At 36.3% G+C, this 26,052-nt stretch overlaps 1 protein-coding gene across 1 annotated transcript in view; it reads left to right on the forward strand.

The window, feature by feature from the left end:
* The window catches only part of rad18 (RAD18 E3 ubiquitin protein ligase), a 38,741-nt gene that overhangs the window by 2,810 nt on the left and 9,879 nt on the right, over positions 1-26,052 (forward strand). The window contains exons 4-9 of the mRNA XM_016271127.1: positions 2,328-2,398; positions 10,296-10,636; positions 10,880-10,979; positions 13,414-13,595; positions 14,361-14,431; positions 14,646-14,706. Of these exons, the coding sequence (XP_016126613.1) occupies positions 2,328-2,398; positions 10,296-10,636; positions 10,880-10,979; positions 13,414-13,595; positions 14,361-14,431; positions 14,646-14,706 (826 nt within the window). The remainder of the gene's footprint in view (positions 1-2,327; positions 2,399-10,295; positions 10,637-10,879; positions 10,980-13,413; positions 13,596-14,360; positions 14,432-14,645; positions 14,707-26,052) is intronic.

The following is a 26,052-nucleotide window of genomic DNA, read 5'->3' on the forward strand; positions in this document are numbered from 1 at the left end:
AGTCCCAGCAGTGAAGCATGGTGGTGGCAGCATCATGCTGTGGGGGTGTTTTTCAGCTGCAGGGACAGGATGACTGGTTGCAATCGAGGGAAAGATGAATGCGGCCGAGTACAGGGATATCCTGGATGAAAACCTTCTCCAGAGTGCTCAGGACCTCAGACTGGGCCGAAGGTTTACCTTCCAACAAGACAATGACCCTACGCACACAGCTAAAATAACGAAGGAGTGGCTTCACGACAACTCTGTGACTGTTCTTGATTGGCCCAGCCAGAGCCCTGACTTAAACCCAATTGAGCATCTCTGGAGAGACCTAAAAATGGCTGTCCACCAACGTTTACCATCCAACCTGACAGAACTGGAGAGGATCTGCAAGGAGGAATGGCAGAGGATCCCCAAATCCAGGTGTGAAAAACTTGTTGCATCTTTCCCAAAAAGACTCATGGCTGTATTAGATCAAAAGGGTGCTTCTACTAAATACTGAGCAAAGGGTCTGAATACTTAGGACCATGTGATATTTCAGTTTTTCTTTTTTAATAAATGTGTGTACATTAATGAGGAAAAAAAATTAACTTAAATGATTTTAGCAAATGGCTGCAATATAACAAAGAGTGAAAAATTTAAGGGGGTCTGAATACTTTCCGTACCCACTGTATATATATTTATATATTATATATACATATGATCAAAAACAGTACAATCTGTAATATTGTGAAATATTATTATAATTTAAAACAGCTTTTTTAATATATTTTAAGAGATGGCAAAAAAATTAATTTTCAACAGCCAATTCTCCAGTCTTCAGTGTCAAATGATCCTTCAGAAATTACTTTAAAATGCTTAATAGTGCTCAAGAAACATTTTTTTATTTTAATTAATGTGTAATCATTTTATGTTGCTTAATATTATTAAAAAACAATAAGTGAATACTCTTATTTTAATACAGCAAGCATGCAATAAATTGATCAAACGTGACCGTAAAGATATTTATAATGTTACAAAAAAAATCTATTTTTAAGTAAATGCTATTTAATGAACTTGTTCTCAACATTAATAATAAGAACCATTGTTAATCTTTAAGCACTAATAATAATTGCAAATCAGCATATTAGAATGATTTATGAAGGTTACTGTGACACTGAAGACTGGAATAATGGCTGCTGAAAATTCAGCTTTGCCATCACATGATTAAATTATATTTCAAAATATATTCAAATTGAAAACAATTACTTACACATATATACAATTATTTACAGGATTTTTTTTTACTGTATTTTTGATCAAATTAATTTAGCCTTGGGGAGCATAAGAGAGTCCTTTCAAAAACATTTAAAAATCTTTATTATTATTAACAACATTATTAACATTATCAAGTCAGGAATCTTGGTGTGATTCTGGAGACAGACCTTAGTTTCAGTAGTCATGTCAAAGCAGTAATTAAATCAGCATACTATCATCTAAAAAACATTGCAAGAATTAGATGTTTTGTTTCCAGTCAAGACTTGGAGAAACTTGTTCATGCCTTTATCAGCAGCAGGGTGGACTATTGTAATGGTCTCCTCACCGGCCTTCCCAAGAAGACCATTAGACAGCTGCAGCTCATCCAGAACGCTGCTGCCAGAATTCTGACTAGAACCAGAAAATCTGAGCATATCACACCAGTCCTCAGGTCCTTACACTGGCTTCCAGTTATATTTAGGATTGATTTTAAAGTACTTTTACTCGTTTATAAATCACTCAATGGTCTAGGACCTAAATACATAGCAGATATGTTTACTGATTATAAACCTAACAGACCACTCAGATCATTAGGATCGAGTCAGTTAGAAATACCAAGGGTTCACACAAAACAAGGGGAGTCCGCTTTTAGTTATTATGCCACCCGCAGTTGGAATCCGTTCCAGAAGAGATCAGATGTGCTAAAACATTAGTCACATTTAAATTCAGACTCAACTCATCTGTTTAGCTGTGCATTTATTGAATGGGCACTGTGCAATGTCCGAACTGATTGCACTATATTTTATGTATAATCATTTTCTATTCTTAACTGTTTTAAATTCATTTTAAACCTCTTAAATATATTTTTAAATCATTTTCAAAGTTTTAAATTCCTTGTTTTATTGTTGTGATTATGTTTTTTATTATTTTTTCATTTCTTTTAATGTAAAGCACTTTGAATTACCATTGTGTATGAAATATGCTATATAAATAAACTTGCCTTGCCTTAACTCCTGGCTTCTACATATAAACATTGCTGTTATTGCAGTTTAATGAAGTTATTAGGTTTAGAGTTTAAGACACTTTCCATTAATCTTAATCTCTCTTTGCAGCCATCAACAGAACAGGACCTGAGGAACAACAGATTATTAGATGATTTAGTTCAGAGCTTCCAAGCAGCAAGGTAAATTTGATTTCTGTTTTAAATATGAGCATTTATTTCATACATGTATAAGGATGCTTGTTTTTTTTTAGTGGACCTATACAGTAGGGCTGTCAACATTTTTTTTCCCGAATATTGGTCGAATTTAAAAGAAAAATCCACAATTTTAGGTGTGCGTTAAGGAGGCAGCCTTATCAGTGGCGCACAAGATGCAATGACGATGTAAGTGTCATTGCATTTGAATGTTTTTGTTAGCCTATCCACTAGATGCGGCGCTGCTTTATTGTTAATTACAAATATTGTGGGAAAAGAGATCATCAATGCAGAGAAGATCTTGTTTACGTCAAAACTGAAACCAAGTCGTTCACACAGAACGCATATTTTGCGCATTTTCTATCTAGAGGGACATCTATCACCGTTGCACTCGCGTCTCGCACAAAAGAGCCGCATATTTAGAAAGCCATGGAAAAATTAATGCAAGTTCAACTTTGAAAAAACATATCGCGAGACTTTGGGATTTTTCCCCATCCCACTGCAACTCGTGTTTTTAAATGAAAAATGTACTCTTTGTGATTGTCTTTCGGTCCTTTGTATTAAACTATGCATACATACATGATGCTGTTTTGTTTATAGTTGTTTAAGCAACTTAATTATAATTGGTTTATAAACATTATTTTAAACATCATGCACTTTTTTTCACAGATAGTCATGTTATCTTATGCTTTGAATAAACGTGCATTAGTAATATTTTGCTCGATGCGCCCTCTTGTGGCCTCAGGAGAGAAGCCAAAAGCTTTTCTTCACCCTAACTGAAATTATGCATTTTAAATTCGAATATAATTTGAATTTTGATAATATTTAAGTAAAAAATTATAATTTAGTTTTTCAGCCATTTTGACAGCCCTGCTATACAGCATGTATTCTGCAGGCTGGTTATGCATATTGCATTGTTTTTGGGGGAAAATATGGAACACTGCAGAAGTTTTAAACATAGTAAAATGTGTTAAACAATTATAAATATTTTTATACTATAATCCAGTCACTTTGTGAATGAATAGTGATTAATTTCTGCAGAACTATAAAGAGCTTTCTGAGGAGTTCTATGGCTGCAAATTTTGTGTGGGTCTGAATAGCAGTCTCAGGGCTCGCAAAATTTCTAAATCCCTGGTAGCCCTTCGGGCAGGTACTCTTCAGATTTTGGTAGCCCAAAAATATAACTAGCTCAAATAAAAAAAAAAAAATTATATGATTATAGAAAATCAGATAGGAGTTTAAATGTCAATCAAAAATATTTTCAATACACAAGTATGAAGGAAGGAATTTTATTTCACTATTTACAGGGTATCTGCAGAATTAAAAAAAAATTAATTTAAGGCAGTTTATGACCCATTTTGAGAGCTGCACAAGTAAAATGAACACAGTATGAGTGGGGTTGGACAATGTCTATGGTAGCATACAGTATTGAGCCATAAAATTACATGATTTACAGTTCAGATACAGGTTTTCACAAAAACTAAAATATTATGCAACAACGATTCAGAAGAAACCCCTCAGCATTCCCCCCACTCACCATCATGAGGGGCTTTCGCACTGCGTAGTTCTAGGAACTAGCCAGCAGGGTAGTTCCTAGAGAACCAATTTCTCCCTCGGGCCGTTTTCCTGCTTGCATTCGCACTGGCAGCAGGAACTCTGAAGCGGCCGACAGCGATGTAATTTTATAATGGAGATGTAAACGCACGATTTACGCGATTGCAAGCGATTAGACTCTAATTCTGCTTTTCCATAAGCGCCACCTGCTGTCAGCTAGTGGATTTACAGAGACTTATATTTACATTCAGTCTGTGTGCAGCAGTTTCTGTCCGGCCAAAAACGGACAGAATTTGCATGCCCTGCTGTAAATTTTGACCAGTTGATGAAAAACAAACTTATGTGGATTCTACACATTTAAACAATTAATGTAAGTTATCTAGAATTATTTATGGAGTAGATAAAATGCATATAATAATTTATAAATTAATTATCATTTTGACTTTTTCTTAATTTTTTTTCTTTATTTAAAGGCTGAAATGTGAGGTTTACCATTTATGAAACTTTTTCAAAGCTTTATTTGAACATTTACATTAGATATTTGAACATTCTATTAAGCTGTTGTCAGTCAAGTTGTCATTTAAAATCTGAACATCATTGGTAATGTTATTGTTTTAGTGATTATGCAAACAAAAAGTCACTTCATTTGTTGTTTGTTGATTTTTAAATATAAAACTTGAAGTGATTTATGTGTCGGTACTTTTTGAACATCTCCAGCACATTTTAACAATACTGTGATAATACTGATAACCGCGATAATTTTGGTCACTATAACCGTGATAAGAAATGTTCATACCGTTACATCCCTAGGGCACACTTGGCGAATAAAGCTAATTCTGATTCTGAATTTGTAAAAGTGCATGTCGCATCCGATGACCCCTTTAAATTAATCAACAAGGAATTAAAAAAATCTTACGACTTTTCCCCACATGTGTACCTAACATTGAATGAAAAAGTGCAAGGTAGAGAACCGCAAGAGCGCACAGTAGATTTTATATGCGATATTGTTTTTTAATTCAGTCTCTAGGTGCCATTAATCTCCTCTGTGTTGTGTGCCTGTGAGTGTGCCTAATATAGTTGGTTGGTGGAGTTTCAGATGGCCATCGGGATGAAGAGAGAGGTGCCTTATGGGACAGTGTTTTAATTTCCTGTTTTCCTCCAGTGATTATGTCAAAGGCATGTGTCATCTTTTAGGACGGGACAGTTATTAAGGCCTTTGATATAGATATAGCATTGCTTTTATTTTTATTTGCATTTCTTTGGCTAGTGTATCTTGGATAGAATTTTTGTTTGGGATTTATGACATTCATATATAGTATGTATTTTTTAAGAATAAATGGAATAATCATAGTTCAGTTGAGCTGAGTGCTTATTAGCAAATTTGGCAGATTTTTTTTTAAAGTTATATTTATGGGCATTTTCTGCCCTTTATTGGGACAGGACAGTAGAGAGCTGGTAGGAAAGCGTCACGGACACCGACAAGGTGACAGATTTTAATTCTCATACTGTCCTGCACCAGCTGGGAAACTGTCACTGAGTGGAATGGTAATGCTAATGAATAGCTTTCTCCCGGTAGTATAGAGATGCTTGGTCTCAATGAGTGCAATTAGCCTTGTTTTTCCAGGTCTGATTATCGTCTCCTCTGAGCTACTGCTGTTGCAAGCTCACTGTCCTTCTCTTGCTGTTGGAAGATCAAAGAGCTTCCATAGAGATCCAAGTTTTCTGAAATTTCAATTCCATACAAACTGGGAAAGCCTGTTTTTTTCTTCCTTTATAGGCTTTAAGATGATGACCACAGTTTTATTATTTTTTTTTTTTTGCAGCTATAACCTGCTTGAAAGCTACAGAAATTCAGTTTATTTTAAAACTCTTATCGTATATTAGGGCTGGACGATTTTTCTGATTTGATCGATTAATTAGAATTGAATGTTTTTCCGCGATTTTATTTTTTAGAAATCGAGTAATCGCGATTTTGAATAGAAATATTGCAAGAAGATGTGAGTGAACTTTTAATTTGAGCGCTGTGTTTATATGCCATTTAATGCATGAGATGCTGCAAGAGATGCTAGTGCAACAGTCAAACATAGAAACATGTTTACATAGAAAAAACAATGGAAAAGCAGCACAATCGAATAAAAAACCTGTAAAGAGCTACTACTGTAGGTCTAATATTTCATGTTTGCATCATGGTGACAGGCTAATAGCTGCTGTTCGTTGTTTTCACAGAACATTTATTGTTAATGGTCTACTGGTGTTATACCTTCAGAAGTCAGAAAGAGCTTTATTACCAAGTATGTTTACACAGACAAGGAATTTGACTTAGTGACAGGAGCTTCCAGTGCAGAAGAAAGTATGGACATAGTGCAAACTAGTGCAGCAGACAGGAATTACACAGTAGAGATGGAGTATAACGCTAATATAAGAAAAACAGAAAATTAAATAATGCACTATATACAGAAGTAGAAATATAGATAAATGTAACTGTTTAAAATGAATGTACATATATATTTACAAGTGCACAGTTTAGAAATGTAAAATTTTCGGATTCTATGTATAAAAGCAGTCGTTTTGAATTTGAATTACATTGACTTAAGAATTTTTGGAAGCATTTTCATTGGAGCCTATTATTTCTGAACATAACATGTAGGCTATAAGACACGTTTGTACAGCATGTAGTTGTAGTTCATGCATCTTTTCTGCAAAGATATTATTTAACAAGTGATTTGTTTAACATTTACATCATGTTGACAACTTCATGTGTGCTGCGCTTAGAATAGGATTTTCTTTAACTAGAGGGTTAATAAAGAAAAAGCTATTTGAATCATGTTGTAGTAACATTTTTAAGTTGACTAGTTATAAAATCAAGATTTTATTTTTTGGTGAAATCACCCATCCCTATCGTATATAATTGGTTTTAAGCTCAGAATATGATATACTTTTCAATCATGCCTTTTATTTCCAAAACTGTGGTTTCCACCAAGTTGCCGTTTTCTCAGCTGGAACCTGCTGGTGGTTATGTAACATATTTGGTTTTCTACAGCAATAAATTTTCTCGGTGCTTCGTTTGCCTTACTGGATTCAGAGCAGTGCTTTGGGGAACTTAAAGTAGACCGTAGTTTCTGTGGTCTGTGAGGGGGTCCATGAGGGTTTTTTTATGGTCTTGGCTGGGTAGGTAGATAAGCCTGCAGTTGATTTTTAAAAGCATTACTGAAGAAAGGCCAAAAAATTAGGACAGGGTGTTATTCATTAGTTAAGGGGATCATATAATTTTTCCTAATAATGATTTATCATTTTATTTTTGCATGAGGTCTACTTATTATGTTAAGGTTTTTTCCTTCAAGAAGTCATGATTTAGTTAATATAATCATGACAATTCCACCCTCTGTCTGACCCTTTAAAAGGCATGTTATTTATTTATTTGTTGCAGCTTTGTCTTTAAGACTTCTACATAAAGGCCCTTAATATGTGTGCTTGTGATATTTCAAGTAGATTTCAATTCAGTATGAACAAGTGCGTTGCACATTATGATTGCATCTGTAGTTGTTTTCAATCAATTTGATGATCATTCTTTCTGCTACCAATAAAGTGTAATACTTTCCACTCCTTTAAACACTTTTCCCCCATAATCAGTGCAGAAAACGTGCATCCTGAATTATTTTCTGAAGACTGTTCTGTTCTTGATTCACAATCTTTCTTGAGATTTTCATTTACTCTCTACTAACTCTTGCAAATAACCTGCGAACACACATTTGTTTATTAATTTAGACTCCAGAGTTATGTTAGGATCTATATCAAACAAGTGACTTTTTAATAAGTCATGGTGCCATTCTGTAAATCGAGCTTTGTGATCATGTATTACATTTTGCCTTTAACTTAACAAGAAGATTGGGATTGAGGCTTTTTTTAAGGTATAAGGGTGAAGAAGTAGAAATATAGATAAATGTAACTGTTTAAAATGAATGTACATATATATTTACAAGTGCACAGTTTAGAAATGTAAAATTTTCGGATTCTATGTATAAAAGCAGTCGTTTTGAATTTGAATTACATTGACTTAAGAATTTTTGGAAGCATTTTCATTGGAGCCTATTATTTCTGAACATAACATGTAGGCTATAAGACACGTTTGTACAGCATGTAGTTGTAGTTCATGCATCTTTTCTGCAAAGATATTATTTAACAAGTGATTTGTTTAACATTTACATCATGTTGACAACTTCATGTGTGCTGCGCTTAGAATAGGATTTTCTTTAACTAGAGGGTTAATAAAGAAAAAGCTATTTGAATCATGTTGTAGTAACATTTTTAAGTTGACTAGTTATAAAATCAAGATTTTATTTTTTGGTGAAATCACCCATCCCTATCGTATATAATTGGTTTTAAGCTCAGAATATGATATACTTTTCAATCATGCCTTTTATTTCCAAAACTGTGGTTTCCACCAAGTTGCCGTTTTCTCAGCTGGAACCTGCTGGTGGTTATGTAACATATTTGGTTTTCTACAGCAATAAATTTTCTCGGTGCTTCGTTTGCCTTACTGGATTCAGAGCAGTGCTTTGGGGAACTTAAAGTAGACCGTAGTTTCTGTGGTCTGTGAGGGGGTCCATGAGGGTTTTTTTATGGTCTTGGCTGGGTAGGTAGATAAGCCTGCAGTTGATTTTTAAAAGCATTACTGAAGAAAGGCCAAAAAATTAGGACAGGGTGTTATTCATTAGTTAAGGGGATCATATAATTTTTCCTAATAATGATTTATCATTTTATTTTTGCATGAGGTCTACTTATTATGTTAAGGTTTTTTCCTTCAAGAAGTCATGATTTAGTTAATATAATCATGACAATTCCACCCTCTGTCTGACCCTTTAAAAGGCATGTTATTTATTTATTTGTTGCAGCTTTGTCTTTAAGACTTCTACATAAAGGCCCTTAATATGTGTGCTTGTGATATTTCAAGTAGATTTCAATTCAGTATGAACAAGTGCGTTGCACATTATGATTGCATCTGTAGTTGTTTTCAATCAATTTGATGATCATTCTTTCTGCTACCAATAAAGTGTAATACTTTCCACTCCTTTAAACACTTTTCCCCCATAATCAGTGCAGAAAACGTGCATCCTGAATTATTTTCTGAAGACTGTTCTGTTCTTGATTCACAATCTTTCTTGAGATTTTCATTTACTCTCTACTAACTCTTGCAAATAACCTGCGAACACACATTTGTTTATTAATTTAGACTCCAGAGTTATGTTAGGATCTATATCAAACAAGTGACTTTTTAATAAGTCATGGTGCCATTCTGTAAATCGAGCTTTGTGATCATGTATTACATTTTGCCTTTAACTTAACAAGAAGATTGGGATTGAGGCTTTTTTTAAGGTATAAGGGTGAAGATGCTATTTTATATCCCTTTTTAGCTTTGGTCTATTAGCCACTAGATCTTTTCTAATAGCATTGTCATATAAGGAAGAAAACTGACATCACCCTTCAGATAGTAATGTAGACCCAAAATGGTCACAGCCACGTTAATACAGATTGGGGAACCTTGTTTCTTGTTCTTTTTTTTTCTTAAGTGTTTAGTTTTGCATGCATGTATGTGGACTAATGGTCAGACAAAGAGAAATAAAAGGTTTCAATATGGAAAGTAGCATTTTCACACCTCATTGACTCCACTTTATGGCTCTGTAATGGCCTCACAGCCACTCTCTGCATTTGTTGGCTTTCCACATTTCCACTGGAATTGCAAAATCGACAGGTGCTTGCCTGCATTCACTCTCTCTCTCTCTCTCTCTCTCTCTCACTTTTATGTACTCCTTTTCTCTTTCTCGCTCCTTCTGCCCTTCTGTTCTCCCCTCAAAGTATTTTTCACGATTTCGTCTCTCACTCTCCCCCAGAAGGGAAGCAGAAATATTCGAAGGCTTACACATTGTATAGAGAAGCACAGTTTTGCTGTCAAAAACACTTTTGCTGACAAATTGTCACTTTAGTGGCTCAAACAGATGCTCAAACATCCTTTCTTTTTTTGTCCTTGGCCCAGTTTGTTCTTGAAGAATGTTTTTGTGTCTTTGATATATATTACATATTGTACTGTTTGTCCCTCAAACACACACCACATGGCCCAAAAGTATGTGGAAGCCCCTTTTATCCCTGCAGGTCTGCTGGCACAAAAACTCACTCATTGATAATAAGAAATATTTCTTGTGCATCAAATTAGCATATTAGAATGGTCTCTGAAAGTACATGTGACTGGACCAATGGCTGCTGAAAATTCAGCTTTGCCATCACAGCACTAAACTAATTTTTTAAATATACTAAATACAATCTCTCATCTCACCAGGCAAAAATTGTGTCACTCAAATTTGGAATCACCCCCTATTTCCCCGGAAACCCCGGTTATGATGATCAAAGGCAAAGCAGCAAGACGAAAGGGCCTCAGAAAGGAAGCAAACACCCTCAGTCATTTTTTCCAGAAGAAGACCCCTGTGATTCCCTCATCAGAGGCCCAAACAAGTCTTAAGCTTCATGTGCCAATCAAATCAGAACCCATGGAGCTGTGTTTACAGCAGCTAGGTAACGTCAAGCAAGAAAATGTAGAGGATACAATGGGAATGGTGAAAGACGAAAAGATGGATGTAACTGCTTTTCCTTCCACGTCTCACAATAAGCCACTGGTTAAAGGTGATGTGCATGACATGCTATTTTGTTGAATTTATATTGTATGTTTGAAAGAAACACGTATTTTAGTTAAATGTTATAAGTGTAATGGGTTTGTCTATCAGTCTATTACATTGTTTATCCTTTAATGCATTGATAATGGGTTGTCCACTGATGCATTGTTTTCTTCACAATAAGTGAATTATTATTATTTTTGTAATTTTGTGCTGGTTATAATAAGCAATAATTTAATAATGTGTGTTGCAGTGGAATGCCCTGTCTGTGGAGTAGGTGTGCCCGAACAGCACATTAATAAACATCTGGATATGTGCTTGAGCAGAGATGATAAGAAGGAGGGATTGAGAAGGTATGGAGAATATTTGTCCCACAATACAATATTATCGTGTGAAGTTTGACAGTGCAAATTATCTGATTGTCTAGAGGAAGCATGCTGTTAGCTGACCTGCTATTATTCAAAGTCAGAATCCTCTTTTTATCAAGTTATTACTTTGTGATATTGTTTACATGCAGTAATTAAATAAATAAGAAATTAATACTAAACTGATATTTCAGACACAATATGCTTCTATATTCTATATATTGCTGATGAATGTAGTTTCAAAAGAATCTAAACCAGGATCAAACTTTCAATGAAGCAAATGCAGACTAAGAGAGTGAATGTAAACGGCAAAACATTTCAAATATCTTGAAACACCATTTGTCCAATCAAATAAGTGGAGCATAACTAATGGCTATATATAATTCAATTAACGTTTCTTGAAAGTTGGTTGTCCAGATTGTTTGCGCAGATGTCTGACAGTCTCCGCTTTTTTAGATCTGTTTATTTTTCTACCTAATCAGGGACCCTTTACAATCATGTTTTTTTTTTTTAGTTGAGTTAGTTGAATGAAGTTTAACAAATGAACTGATTGTGGCTGAAACAACTTTTTTTAATAGATTGTTTAAAAAATTGTTCTGTGGTGAATAATTATGGGCGCTTAAAAAGTAGTTGAGCACTTGTGGTTAAAGAATGGATTGGATCCTTATTAAATAACGTTCCCTATAGATTATAGCTTGTCTTCATCCCTCCCCCCTTTACTGGGCCTCCCCTTTTTCTCCTGAGGGACATTCTGAAGGGCCGACATTTTGGTGTGTGTCTGATTGACAGAAAGGGTGATTTCATTTACTGGACATCGTGAGGGTAACATGATTAATGAGGGCATGCATCAGCATTCCTGTGGCCTTAAGCCCATCCTGACATATTACTGCTACAGAGATGAATGCATTTTCACCTTTAAATGCTTTTTGTTTAATAGTGTTGGGTCTGGTGCTTATACCTTAATAATAATAATAGGTAAAATAAATAATTCACCCTCATATCAAACCTGTATCCCTTTCTTTCTTTTGTGAAACACAAAAGAAGAGATTTTGGGGAGCAAAATACATTAGACACCATTGAGACACTGAGACTTACTACTTTTGTAATCCACAGAAAAAAAAAGAAAGTCATAGAGACTAAAGTCATGACATAATTTTCATTTTTGGGTGAACTGTGCCTTTAATCATTACAGCTATTTAACTGTATTGCCTGAAGGCTGTTGTATCCAGTTTAAGTGAAAAAAGAAGAAAAATTGCTGCATTAGTCATATTTTTTTATGAGTAATATTATCTTTTAGTATGAGTAATGGCATGAAAGACAATGTGTTTTTAGACAGTTTTCTGACCTGTTTAATAGACATTCCACTTCTTTTTTAATTGTTTGTGACACATTTCATCAAGGTATATATTAAATAAAGTAACAATTGATATGATCCTCTAAAGATCACACAAGTTACCAAGTAAATGGCAATACAGTCAACTACCAGGATCATGCCATCCTAACAAACTGAGTAACCGGACATCTAGGACATCTCTCAGAGAATTGACCACAAAACAAGTTGCAGAGCTGTTTGTCTCACATCTGAAAAATCCTGATACCAACAGTCTCTTCACCACTTGAGATTCACCTCTGGCACAGTGTCTAGGAGAAAGTCTGGCATTAAATCATGTTAAAAGCCATGGGACAAAACCTGAAACAGTTTGGTAGTACATTTTTGGTCTGGCAAGCGTTAAGTTCCTTGGCCTGAAAGCAAAGCACTATGTTTGACGAAAATACAACCCAGTACCAGGTAAGACCTACTCTGCCACGGTGGCAGTGTTATGTTTGGGGGATTTCTTTTTCAGATGGTGGAACTGGAAAGTTTGTCGACATCAAGGCCAAAATGGATTAAGCTGAATGCATGCAAATCCTTAAAGAGAACTTGTTTCAGTCAGCCAGAGATATGAGTTAGTGTTACTTTCCAGCACAACAGCTGCACAAACTACATGGCAAAACTATGAAGATATTGCTTTATAGTTATTATTCTAGACACAGACTTGATTCCAATTGAAAGTTTGTGCTATGACCTGAACAGTCACTCTCCATCTAATTTGCATTTGTTTTAAAGAATGAGCTGAATTGGCACAATTAGGCTAATGGACTATATTACTTGGAAGAAATATTATTAAAGGTACACTATGTAATTTTTGGTCCTCTAGATTTAATAATTAAAACTGCATGCGTCTTGCAGAAGAACATTATGCGTGAAGCTCTGTGTGCATGAATTCGTGAATGTGGTTTGTGCAATCAGTGCACACTTACAAATCTAAATGTTTTATACATTTATTTTGAATGACAATGATTTTTTTTATGTATAATTTCATTGTATTGAACTTTTTTTCTATAAATGATCTTGGGACTGGTGTATGTGTTTGTTTTTCAGTGGTGGAAGGCGAAAGGCGATGCCTAAGCTCTTGTACACTTTGATTACTGTTCCAAAGCTCAAGAAGATGCTTAAAGAGTGTCACCTGTCCGCTCAAGGCAGCAGAGATCAACTTGTGCGACGACACCAGGAATTCACCCACATCTATAACGCACAGTGTGATGCACTCAACCCCAAATCAGGTATAAAGTCAGAGATCAATAACTGAATGAACAAATGAATGAATAGATGGTGAATTGGAAGAGATAGCTTTATAGGCATTGAAAAACATGGTTGGGATTTCATGTAAACGTGTGTTTCTGACATAAATGGCGTGAATTATTTGTTGCTGGTGAAAGAGTTTGCTGAACGCAGTTTTACTGTGACCAGCCACTGTAGGTGGTGGAATGTAATTTATGTGCAGGAGTTAGTCACCCCGTGGGGGGACCCTGGCACAAAGATGACAGGGCTAGTGGAAAAATACAGTAGTTTTATCCCTCAAGTTTTGTTTGAGTTACTGCTTCCCTTCTCACTGACCCTTTCAGAGCTGAATTTATCTCTTTTCATTGAGCTGTCAAAGGTTTAGCAGGAAACCTTCTATTTTTCTATCATTCGTCTTACGTTACCATGGTTTCTGTTAAAAAGGTGGACTTGAGTGTGGATTGTTGTTTTTTTCCTACCCTACCTGTGTGGTTTTGTTTTGTCATACACAATGGCAGATTGAATTAATAAATTACAGTATTCAAATTGACTTCTATGCCACAAATTTGTGTAAAACCTGATGGTCATGTTATCCAGACTTATATGAGAATGAGCATCTGCCTGTGTGTTTTAATAGAGATAGGCTACTGTATGTATTGAGGTGAGATTTTTATGTATTTGGGTATTTATATGTTGGGCATTAAGTCTTCTTCAGAATTGTTGTTGGGTTTTATAGCTAATGTTTTTGCTTTTTCATTTGTTGACAGCTGAAAAAATTGCCAAAGAACTTGAAAACAACGAGAGGTTAAAGAATCAAATGGAGAGTAAACGAAAACCTGTATGTACTACTGTGGATTGTTATTTCTAAAATATATATAAATGTGCATATAACAGAAATGTGTCTACATGTATGTCTATAATGTTGCATTCTTTTATTTACAAAATAAATAGATGTGATGTTTTAGCTTTTTAAAAGTGCATTCTTGTTGATACAACTATAGCTATTAGATTTATGCTTTGCTCTTTTTTTCATAATGCTCTGCATTTGACAGGTAATCGTCACTACAAAGAATCAGACTGCTGAAGAAATTGAGGAGTTGCACTCAATGTACCGTAAGTCCTGGCTTATAAAAATTGACACTGAATGAAGAATGAGACTGTTGCTCTTGTCAGTTTAGAAGACACACTGTCCTTGTTGTTAAAACCACTGTTAAAAAAATAATGTTTGAGTGATGTCACAACAGGGTCAGGTTCGTTCTCCTGCTTGTCCTGTGCATTATAAAATAAAAATGTCTGTTTGATTTATGTACTGAACAACTTTACTCACTCCTACCTCAAGGTTGACTGAACAAATGCAAACTGAATATTTTTGGAAATTATTAGGTGAAGGTATTAGCTATTTTGCCTCCAGGGCTCCAGCACACTATTTTTATAGTGTTTGGGGAGAGTCTTTTCAGCCAACTAACAATAACCGTTATTCAAGGGGTAATGAGTATTATTTTTCGGGTTCAAGTTAGACCAGTCTACATTATGTAACCGACTTAAAAGTTAGGACCATTAAAAAATTAAATGACTACTTTAGGGATGCACCGATACTGAGCTCCTGTACTCGTACTCGTTAAAATGCCCCGATACCAAATGCCGATACCACACAGCATGTGTTAAGTGCAGGGTGCGAACTACGGGGGAGCTAGGGGGAGCTCGGCTCCCCTTAATAAGACATGGGCTCCCCCAAAAACGTGATTTGTGAAATTTTGGGGGGTCTCAAAAAATACTGACAATGTGTTATTTTGACCTGCAATTTCAGTTTTGTGTCATGTGATCATCGTGGATTATTATGTGTAAAATTGCAAAAATATTCATTCATGCATGATGGCGTACATGTTTAGTACATGTTAACTCAAAGATTCGTAGAAAAAATATAAATGCTGGACTCTGTGCTTGATTCTGTGTTAAGGTAAGGCATGTTATTCGCAATTATGTGTTGTGGCTGTGTTGTTATAGGTCTGCGTGACTCTCGATGTCTTAGGCCTAACTGAACGGAAGAATTATGGTATTCTGTAGCCTGACGACGAGTAACTTTACCTGTTGTTCATGTGAACTCAAAGACAGCCTGATACTTTGTTTATAGACTATTTGTGGGTTGCTGTTTGTTGTTTCACCTATCAATTCGTGTCGATAAAGTATAATAGGGTAAATCCTGTATAGTGACTTATCCTATATACTGCTTGCATAAAGCAAGTAGTGCATGCACTTGTAGCTGTTATGTATCTTTGTAAGTCATTGTAAGCCCTTTTATGTGGGTTCCCCCAAAGTCCACGGTATAGTTCTGACACTGGTTAAGTGCCATATTCAGACAATGAAACACCAACAACAGACAGCAGAATGGAGTTATTAGAGATTAAGGATGTCTACGAAGTATATGTATGCAATGAATATAATGTTAAGCATTCAGTATTAATGCCTGTATAGCTGATGTGCGCGAGCTGATGAGCAAAGCACGCTGAGTGGATTGAGCGCGTGGCGGCGCAGATGCGCAAGCTTGTCGGGTGAATATACCTTTCTCACAGACGTCACTGGAAAGTTTGTAGTTCGGTCGGATACATCTAAAACAATGCACAAGTTACTTAATGGTAGGGAGAGTGCGAGTGCGCATGCAATTCTGTTGTGTGATCTTTGATGTTCACTCAGCACACGCATCATTTGGATTAAAACTAAATCGTAAAAATAAGACCATTTATAGGGGCATTCACTATAAATGTCATTTATTTTTAACCTTAGGCATAAACGACTTTCTGGCGAAAGTCTGGCGAATCTAGCAGCTTGTGTGAAATGCGCTAGGCTGTTCTATTCTGCATCAGTACAAATACGTGCACGCGTTGCGCGTGTTTTGCTTGCTTGAGTGTTTGTGCATTATATGAGTGGCTTTGGAATATAAATCGCAGCACGTTTCAGATGAAAAAAAATGCGACTTCTATTTCTGAAAATATCACAGTTAGGAGATTTATAAGGAGTGGTTCCCTGCATTATTACAGCAAAGTGCGTTATTACAATCTATTAAATTAAAGATGTTGTACCATAGAGCAAAAAATTAACAGTGAAAGTCGAGATTAACAAACATTAAACATATTGACAAATACATAGAATGAGATCCACAAATTAATCTTAAAGTTTCACAAACATGAATTAAATTCACAAATAAATTAAAATGAGATTTGCAAATAAAAAACATATTCACAAATTTATATTTATGTCACAACCACAACTTTGCCTGGCATTTATTTGTGAATAGTGTCCTATGCACACTTTAAGAAAAAATGGCTATATATATGTAAAAATGCTTATAAAATGTAATATATATATATATATATATATTTAAGCTTATTGGTAAATTAATTTCTATTACTGCTCTGACCACCACAGAATATCAAAAATTTCATACATCGTTAGATCCACATAGCAGCTCATATACATCGACTTGACTGAAAAACTGGGAAATGCTGTTGGCTGTTGTGTGATGGCAATTTAACCTATTACAAAAATAAAAGCCAGGCAAAGTTGTGGTTGTGACATAAATATATATTTGTGAATATGTTTTTTATTTGCAAATCTCATTTTATTTATTTGTGAATTTAATTCATGTTTGTGAAACTTTAAGATTTATTTGTGGATCTCATTCTATTTATTTGTGGATCATAATCTATTTATTTGGAATTAAGCAACAATTCTATCTCCATACCCAGGAGACTACAGGCTGTCATTAAGGCTAAGGGTTGACCGAACTAAGTATTGATAGTTGTGTAAATACTGTCATACTAACAGCTGTCTAATTTTTTGGTTGATTGTAATCCATTACATACCTTTCTATCCAAGTTATCTAACATTATCAAGCTGAATTTGTTCTGACACAGTTTAACTCTAAATTCTTGTTATATTTTATTACCATTTTCGAAACTTAAGCGAATAAACTGTGATAATGGGAGAAATGTTGAAGGTGTCTGAATAAATTTTGGTTTGACTATCTATTTGATAAATGAAGTCAACCAACTAACAATATACATACTCTTTTGGTTTCTGTACCCAATATTTAAAAAATGTACAAATGCAATAAAATATTGGTATCGGTACTCTGTATCGGCAAGTACCAAAAATAAAAGTATCGGTATCGGGCGAGTACTGGAAAAAGTGGTATTGGTGCATCCCTAGACTACTTTGTAAAACTAGTGCAAGCGGTCACAGTTCTCAAACTCTCAATTATTTAGTGAATTCAGAACTCATAACTACTATAAAGTTATTTTAGTCTGATAAAATGGCTAATTTATTTATTTTTATTTTTTATTTTTTTCTAATGCAAAACAAGTAATAGAGGATTTGCATTTGAATCACTCATATGACTTACATAAGGAATGGTTAGATTGTAATTTTTATTCTTTAAACAAACCAGAAAATCAGGACTGAAAGAAAACCCTGCTGTTAATGTCTCATTAGGCTACATTGGAAACAATTTGGAATATTTATCTACTGGCAGGCTCTATTTAAAAGATGTACACAATGAGCTGCTGTTATATGTTCTTGTAAGTAGTTTTAGTGGACTTTTTTTAAAATTACATTAAAGGGGTCATATGATGCTGCTAAAAAGAACATTATTTTGTGTATTTGGTGTAATGAAATGTGTTTATGTGGTTTAAGTTTCAAAAAACACATTATTTTCCACATACTGTAAATTGATTCTCCTCTATGCCCCGCCTTTCTGAAACGTGTCGATTTTTACAAAGCTCATCGGTCTGAAAAAGCGAGGTGTGCTCTGATTGGCCAGCTATCCAGTGCGTTGTGATAGGCCGAATTCCTCAAGCGTGTGACGGAAATGTTACGTCCCTTACCATATTGTGATGCCTGCGGCAGCCACATGTGACGACCCCGGGCTGTACTCCGCTTCGTCCATGGTGAAAGCCAATCCGGCGATCAACAGCGTGAAGTTTAAGTATTTCCTCAGCGACCAGCACGGATCAGCTCCAGGCATGACGAAGTGATATCGTCCTCTTTTGGAAGGCCAAACAAAGTAGTTTCGCTTTCACAACAAAGCATGAAATGCTTAACGTCATGGCAGCGGCGGCAACAATACTACAGCGAGAATAAAATTGATGCCTTCTTTCTTTGCGTGAACATTTCGGCGGCGTTATGCAAATCTTCCCAGATATTGACGTAGGTATTTGGGGGCGTGTTAGAACGAGCCGTTTTAGGTAGGCGTGGCTGACTCTTAACTTTTATAAAGAATATCTCTTTGGATTTGAGACTTCAGTCTTTGCAACTTTACAGATCTTCTTTATGCACCAAGAGCTTGTAACACTCCAAAGAGAAAGGAACAATTGAAATCGCATCATATGACCCCTTTAAAGAAGTGTTGTAGCTATGCTTCAGTGAGTTGCTGAGTGGAAAATGGCTGTAAGATTGAAGGTACAGCTGCGATCGTAATCATCAAAAATTCCTTTTCTGATTTGCTGCTTTAATGTAATGCCCATGTATCATCAGTTTGCTCTGCAAGGACATTTGCAATTTCCGTTTCGACCTCATATATCAGATCTTCTTGTTCAGGTGCGGTTTGGACTCTATGCAGAACTGTGGTGCAGAGATTTCTAAACTGAATACAGATTTAGCTACATCTTGAGTGGAGCTGCATGCTTTAGTTTTGAAGTTTCTCTCCTGACGATTTCGATATGCATAATCTCACTTCGGTTATCTTCAGTAGTTCTCAGCCAAAATGTTTTCCAGAAATCTTTGCCTTTTGTGACTCCAACTTCACTAAGCAGCTAAGTGTGTGTGCATGAGGGAGTGAGAGAGGAAGGGAGGAAATCTCTCAAGGGGTTGGAGGGGAAGGTGGTGATCAATACGACAATACCAACAGGGTCTCAAGATCGATCCTACCTCATTAAATGTTCCAATCTGCCTTAGTGACCCGGCTCAAAACGCTTAGACCAAAAAATCGGACCATAGGCTCCAAGCTTTAAAGATGCTATCCACTGTTTGATGGACTGCCAAGAGGGCTTATTTCTATGTCATCTTTAAGGGAATCAGCCGATGGCACAAATGAACGAGGTTGTAAGTTTTGTGGTGTTTTAATGGAATAAAATTAAAACAAATTTGAATTTTGTTATATACGCTTTCTCTTGTGTTGTTCCAAACATGACTGAATGACTTCCATAGATGAGTGAGGACTGATGCTTTCAAGCTACGACCCTAAAATTATTATAAAAAGTGGATAAATCATTATTTTGTATCAGATCTTTTCATTCACTTTCACTTATCTTAAAGATTCATACTCATTTGGACTGACTAACTTTTGTTGCAGTTAACAGCCTAGTGAAGGAGATGTTTATCATTGAAAACATCTTAATTTGGTCTGTTCCCCTCACAAAGCTATCATATGACTTCAGAAGACTTGAAATATAGTCTTATGGACCATTATGTGACACTTTTATGGTATTTTTGCATCTTTTTTGAAGCTCAAGTCTCAGTGTAATGGGGACTAATATTGGAATAGTGACCTGTACAATCTACTCCACAGCAGTGTTCCACAGCAGAAAGTAAGCCATACAGGTTTGTAATGACATGAGAGTGAGAATTGATAACAGAACTTATTTTTGAACTGTTCCTTTAACATAAACCCAAGAAATATCCTTAAATTGAAGACGTTCGCCAAGTAAACAGAATGTTATTTAATTGTTTCTGTTTATGGATGTTTATCCTCAAAGGTCCTAATGTTGTGCCTGGTTAACTTGAACTCTAAGGTTTTGTCCTTAGTGCTCAAACCATGTTTCTATTTGACATGAACAAGTTACAGCTGCTGGTCCTAGTGGCGTCTCTGCCATAATAAAACCCACTTACCCTAACAACCTCCTCCCAGAGGCCAACATTAGAAACAAAGCCATTTAAGGTTAAGGTAATTTTCGCCAAGTGAGAAAACGTGGTCCATATTTGTCACGTAAAATTGACCTAGCAGCAAAAGATGAAAGGCACTGTGCGATTAGAACAGCCAGACTGTGATGTCGGAGACAGGATGTTGAAATATTGATGCGCAGCACGGAGGGGATCTATAAATAGTGGCACGCCGAGATAAACTCTTGATTAATCATCAAAAGGGCTTGATGATTCACCTGCTTCATTTAGTGTCCGATGAATGGGGAATGATACGGGGGGGAATAAGACACACCCCAGAAATCTAGCTGTTCTGTACAACAGGTTCATTCTAAATAATGAACCAAAGTGTCACTGTTGGCCATAGATCAATTCTATAAACAGTATATCATTGAAAATATTTTTTTAATGACCTGTTCATTTATTTATTTGTTCATTCATTTTTTCTTTTGTGGCTTTTGGAAAAGTTTGCCAATCATTTGTAGAAAAAATCAGCTTCTGGCTCAGTATAAATGGTTATATATCATTTTGGTATAAATAATTGGTATAACGCTTCTGTGTTTTTGTTTAATTCATTTTTTTTAAATTAAATTTTAACCACTAATTAACCATAGTTCATTTTCCATTGTCAATTTTAGTTTTGTTCAATAAAATCCTGATTGACCTCAATGACATCCTTAATATTGGCAAATTGGACAATTGCAGTTTTCCCTTGCGTTTGTTCATTCTTAATTTTCTTTATAGCACTAGGGAAACTTTATTTAAATTAAGAATTTTTTTTCCTTTGCCCTACGATTTCACAAAGACCTGAAGGAAAATGTTTCTCTTGAAACTCACTCTCTTGATTGCTTAAATATAGCATTTTACCTTTCATATAACCTTTTCAACCCAACCGTCTTTAAGTCTGTCAGAAATGAGGAAATTAAAATGAACAGAGCAGTGATCCGTTTTCTTGTACATGCTTTTGTAATTTTGGCACATATGTGTTGCGTTGAGAGGTTTATTTTGTTGGATGATTTTGATTCAGAGTCTTAGTTTAGTCTGTACACTGTAATATTGTTTATAGGTGTGTGCTCTGCAAGTCATATTTGTAATCTTTTTTTTCTTCTTTATCGTTATGTGTTTGTTATATAGATGCACAAAGATGCTAAACTCAAGAGCTTGTTGGGTAACTGGCCATTATCAGATTTGATCCTGCTTTTGTTCACAGTAAATAACTTAGTCTTCCATGAAGAAGCCTCAGATTTCCTTTCCAGGTGTCCGGAGTATGACGCAATGTGACTTGAGAAAGAAAATAATATTTAGACATTGAGGTCTTGTAACACTTCACCATCCACTTCTTAGTAATAGTTTCAAGATTCCTGTAATGTTCTTTTTGTTCTGTCACAACGTGTTCATATTTTAATGTAGACTGTAACCAAAAAGAAAAACCATATGATCTCTTGTGGAAAAAAAAACCTTGATATTTTTTTTGTTCAATCCACTAGCTGACAGCAGGTGGCGCTTATGAAAAAGCAGAATTAGAGCCGTTTCCCGTAACCTCCGTGGTCAAAGCAGTACTGCGATTAAGAACACTTCCTTTAGGTATTACATGGAGCGAAGATGAAAACAAAATGCCATCGAATCGTTCCTGAAGACAGTCAGAACCTTCAGAGGTACATTCATATAATTAATTCATTCACATATTCATTTGTATAATTCCCTAAAGAGACGCAGATCAGATACAGCTGGTGGGTGGTATATGGGGGTAGAATCGTTGCATAATTCCAAATAAATACACTGATCCACAAATAAATGTAAAGAGATTAACACAAATAAAATGTATTGATAAATAAATAGAATGAGATCCACAAATAAATCTTAGAGTTTCACAAACAAGAATTAAATTCACACAAAAAATAAAATGAGATTTGCAAATAAAAAACATGTCAGCCTGTTATTGATTATATTTCTATTTTCGTTTATTCGTTTAGCACAGCAACAACCATGTTACATTTTTGCTCGTTGTTAATTTAACACCACTTACCTGTTTTAAACTGTCCTGATCGTCCATTTTGAAGCGGTTAATTAGCCAGAATAGCGAGTTTGGTGCCTGGTGGATCTCATTCTATTTATTTATCAATACATTTTATTTGTGTTAATCTCTTTACATTTATTTGTGGATCATAATGTATTTATTTGGAATTATGCAACGATTCTACCCCCATAGTGGTATGGCTTAGGTTAACTTAAAACTGTTTTTATTGGGATCTGCAGTTTAGATGGATAGATACTTGTGTCAGTTTCATGAAGGAAATTGCAGTGCAACAGCAGTTAATCAACACAGCATGGCACAGGGTAATTCAAAACTGCATGTGCACCTAATATATTTAAAAAACAGGATACTCAAACAATTTGAAACATTCTTTTAAAAATGCCAAAATTAGAAATTTTAATGCATATTTCTTGTTCCGTTTAGCATTCCAATGAATGATTCTGATTCCTAAATTATTCACTTATCCACTAATTTTAAAGGAATAAATAAAGGAGCTGATTAAACATGATGTCAATTAGTAGGCTGATCCCTAAGACTAATTCACCGTGTGTTCTCTGGGGAATTTTTAATGTATTTGTTTCTATAGCTTTTTTCCGTTTGCAGTGTTTTGATTCTGAAGCTTTGCCCACATAAAATGGCAGTAATTGCTCCAACAGTCAACAAGCCATTATTTCTCAGATAAAGTTCCTATTTAGCACTTCTGCGATTAGCCAGCAGTGGTTTGTGAAAAATGGCACTAAATAGGCTTTCTAATGGAATTGCCAAAATTGACTTTCAGCTGTTGTAGTATGAGACCAGATATCAGCCTACCTTTCCACAAAACCCATGACTAATGCACACCATGTACAATTGAGATTAGAAGCCACGCGTTCTAGTGTTTTCAGTGAGTAACAACAGTGTGGTTGAGTTAAGATAATACTATATGAGTAATGATGCTCAGTGTGCTGTTTTATTGGCTAAAAATGAAGCCTTAAGGCTAACCGGCCCCTGCTGAACAAATTTGCTGTATGTGAAAATATGTAAGATGAATGTTGTGTGAATTTTTTCTTGTAAGCATTACTTTCATTAAACCTTTGGTGTGCCTGCTTACTAGGCTAAAAACAAAGATGACTTGATTTTTTTTTACACATGTATGTTTATGGAAAACAGCATTCTATAAGCTGTTCACTTGATTTTACAAACGGGGACCATATATATATGATCCATGAATAAAATGCAAATACGGTAAATTCAACACTTTAGGCCTATTCAGAATCAGAATGGGGGGGGGGGGACTTGAAGTCCACTATCATCGCCACTGTTTTGAGCATATTCAGCTCCAGGTTGTTAAGACTGCACCTTGTCTCCAGACTTGTCTCCATCCTGGATGAGGCAGATGACTGTAGTGTCGTCTGCAAACTTCAGGAGCTTGACAGAGGGGTCTTTAGAAGTGCAGTCATTGGTGTAGAGGGAGAAGAGCAGTGGGGAGAGAACACAACCCTGGGGGGCGCCAGTGATGATCGTATGGGTGCTGGATGAGAATTTTCCTAGCTTTACTAGCTGCTGCCTTTCTGTCAGGAAGCTGGTGATCCACTGACAGAAAGAGGTGGGCACGGATAGCTGAGTTAGTTTGGACAGGAGGAGGTTTGGGATGATGGTGTTGAAAGCCGAGCTGAAGTCAGCAAACAGGATCCTCACATAAGTCCCTGGTCTGTCCAGATTTTGCAGGATGTAGTGCAGTCCCATGTTGACTATCATCCACAGACATGTTTGCTCGGTAGGCAAACTGCAGGGGGTCCAGTAAGGGTCCAGTGATGTCCTTCAGATAAGCCAAAACCAATCTTTCAAATGATTTCATGTCCACAGACGTTAGAGCCACAGGTCTGTAGTCATTAAGTGCAGTAATTTTGGGTTTCTTTGGGACGGGGATGATGGTGGAGCGTTTGAAGCATGAGGGGACTTCGCACAGCTCCAGTGATCTGTTGAAGATCTGTGTGAAGATGGGGGCCAGCTGGTCAGCGCAGGTTTTCAGACAGGCTGGTGTCACACCATCTGGACCTGATGCCTTTCTTCTCTTGTTCTTTCTGAAGACCTGGCGCACATCATCTTCACTGATCTGGAGTGCTGGAGGGGGAAAAGGGGGGTTGCCGGAGGTGTGAATGGTGTTTTTTCAAACCTGCAATAGAACTCATTCAGATCGTCTGCCAGTTGTTGATTCTCCACAGTGCTGGGGGATGGTTTCTTGTAATTGGTGATGTCTTTCAGACCTTTACACACTGAAGCAGGGTCACTGGAAGAGAATTGATTCCTTAGCTTTCCAGAATAATTCCTCTTTGCCACTCTGATCTCCTTTTCTAGTGTGTATTTGGCCTGTTTATACAAGAATCTGTCCCCATTCCTGCGAGCATCTTCTTTAGCCTGACGGAGCTGTCGGAGTTTTGCAGTGAACCATGGTTTGTCATTGTTGTAGGTTAAATGAGTCCTGGTTGGAATGCACATGTCTTTACAGAAACTGATATATGATGTTACAGTCTCTGTTAGCTCGTCCAGATCGGTGGCAGCGGCTTCAAAGACACTCCAATCAGTGAGGTCGAAGCAGGCTTGTAAATCTCGCTCAGCTTCATTAGTCCATCTTTTTACAGTCCTTAATACAGGTATAGATGATTTCAGTTTCTGCCTGTAGGTAGGTATAAGATGAATCAAACAGTGACCAGAGAGCCCCAAAGCTGCCCGTGAGACAGAGTGATATGCATCCTTTATTGTGGTGTAACAGTGATCCAGTATATTACTCTCTCTGGTGGGACATGTAACATGCAGTCTGTATTTTGGCAGTTCACGGGAAAGATTTGCTTTATTAAAGTCTCAGAGAATTATTAAAACAGAGTCCAGGTGTTGTTGCTCTGTCTCAGTGATCAGATCAGCTAGTTTCTGTAAAGCCAGGCTCATGTGCGCTTACGGAGGAATGTAGACACTCACGAGAATGAACGAGCAAAATTCCCTTGGCGAGTAGAAAGGCTTACAGTTAATGAAGAGCACTTCTAGATCGGGACAGCACATCTTTTCCAACACTGTTTGAAAACCATGCAGTCTGAGCTTGACGAGCGCACCGGCTCGCTACCTCCATCTGCATGTCCTAAAGCGCTTGATCAGTGCCGCAGCTCCGCCAACTAGGGTTGTGGCGGTGAGTAAATTTTCCCACCGGTTAATCGACGTGTGACAACACCGGTAATACCGGTATCACTGTGGGGGCATCCCCTCTTTTCCTCGCTTTCCTTTGCTTTTAAATAGCTTGTAAAAGCGGCGTGCGCATTTTACTTTCACTTTCAAATAGCGGCAATTCGAAGTAAAGGAATTGTTCGTTTTTAGTTTGTTTGAATTTCCCCTCTTCTCCTCGCTTTCCTTCGCTTTTAAATAGCTTAAAAGCGCTGTGCGCATTTTACTTTCACTTTCGAATTAGCGCTTTTAGTTTGTTTGAATTTCCCCTCTTCTCCTCGCTTTCCTTCGCTTTTAAATAGCTTAAAAGCGCCGTGCGC

This window comes from Sinocyclocheilus grahami, unplaced genomic scaffold (genome assembly GCF_001515645.1).
Source record: "Sinocyclocheilus grahami isolate Dianchi unplaced genomic scaffold, SAMN03320097.WGS_v1.1 scaffold60.1, whole genome shotgun sequence".
Taxonomy (NCBI): Eukaryota; Metazoa; Chordata; class Actinopteri; order Cypriniformes; family Cyprinidae; genus Sinocyclocheilus; species Sinocyclocheilus grahami.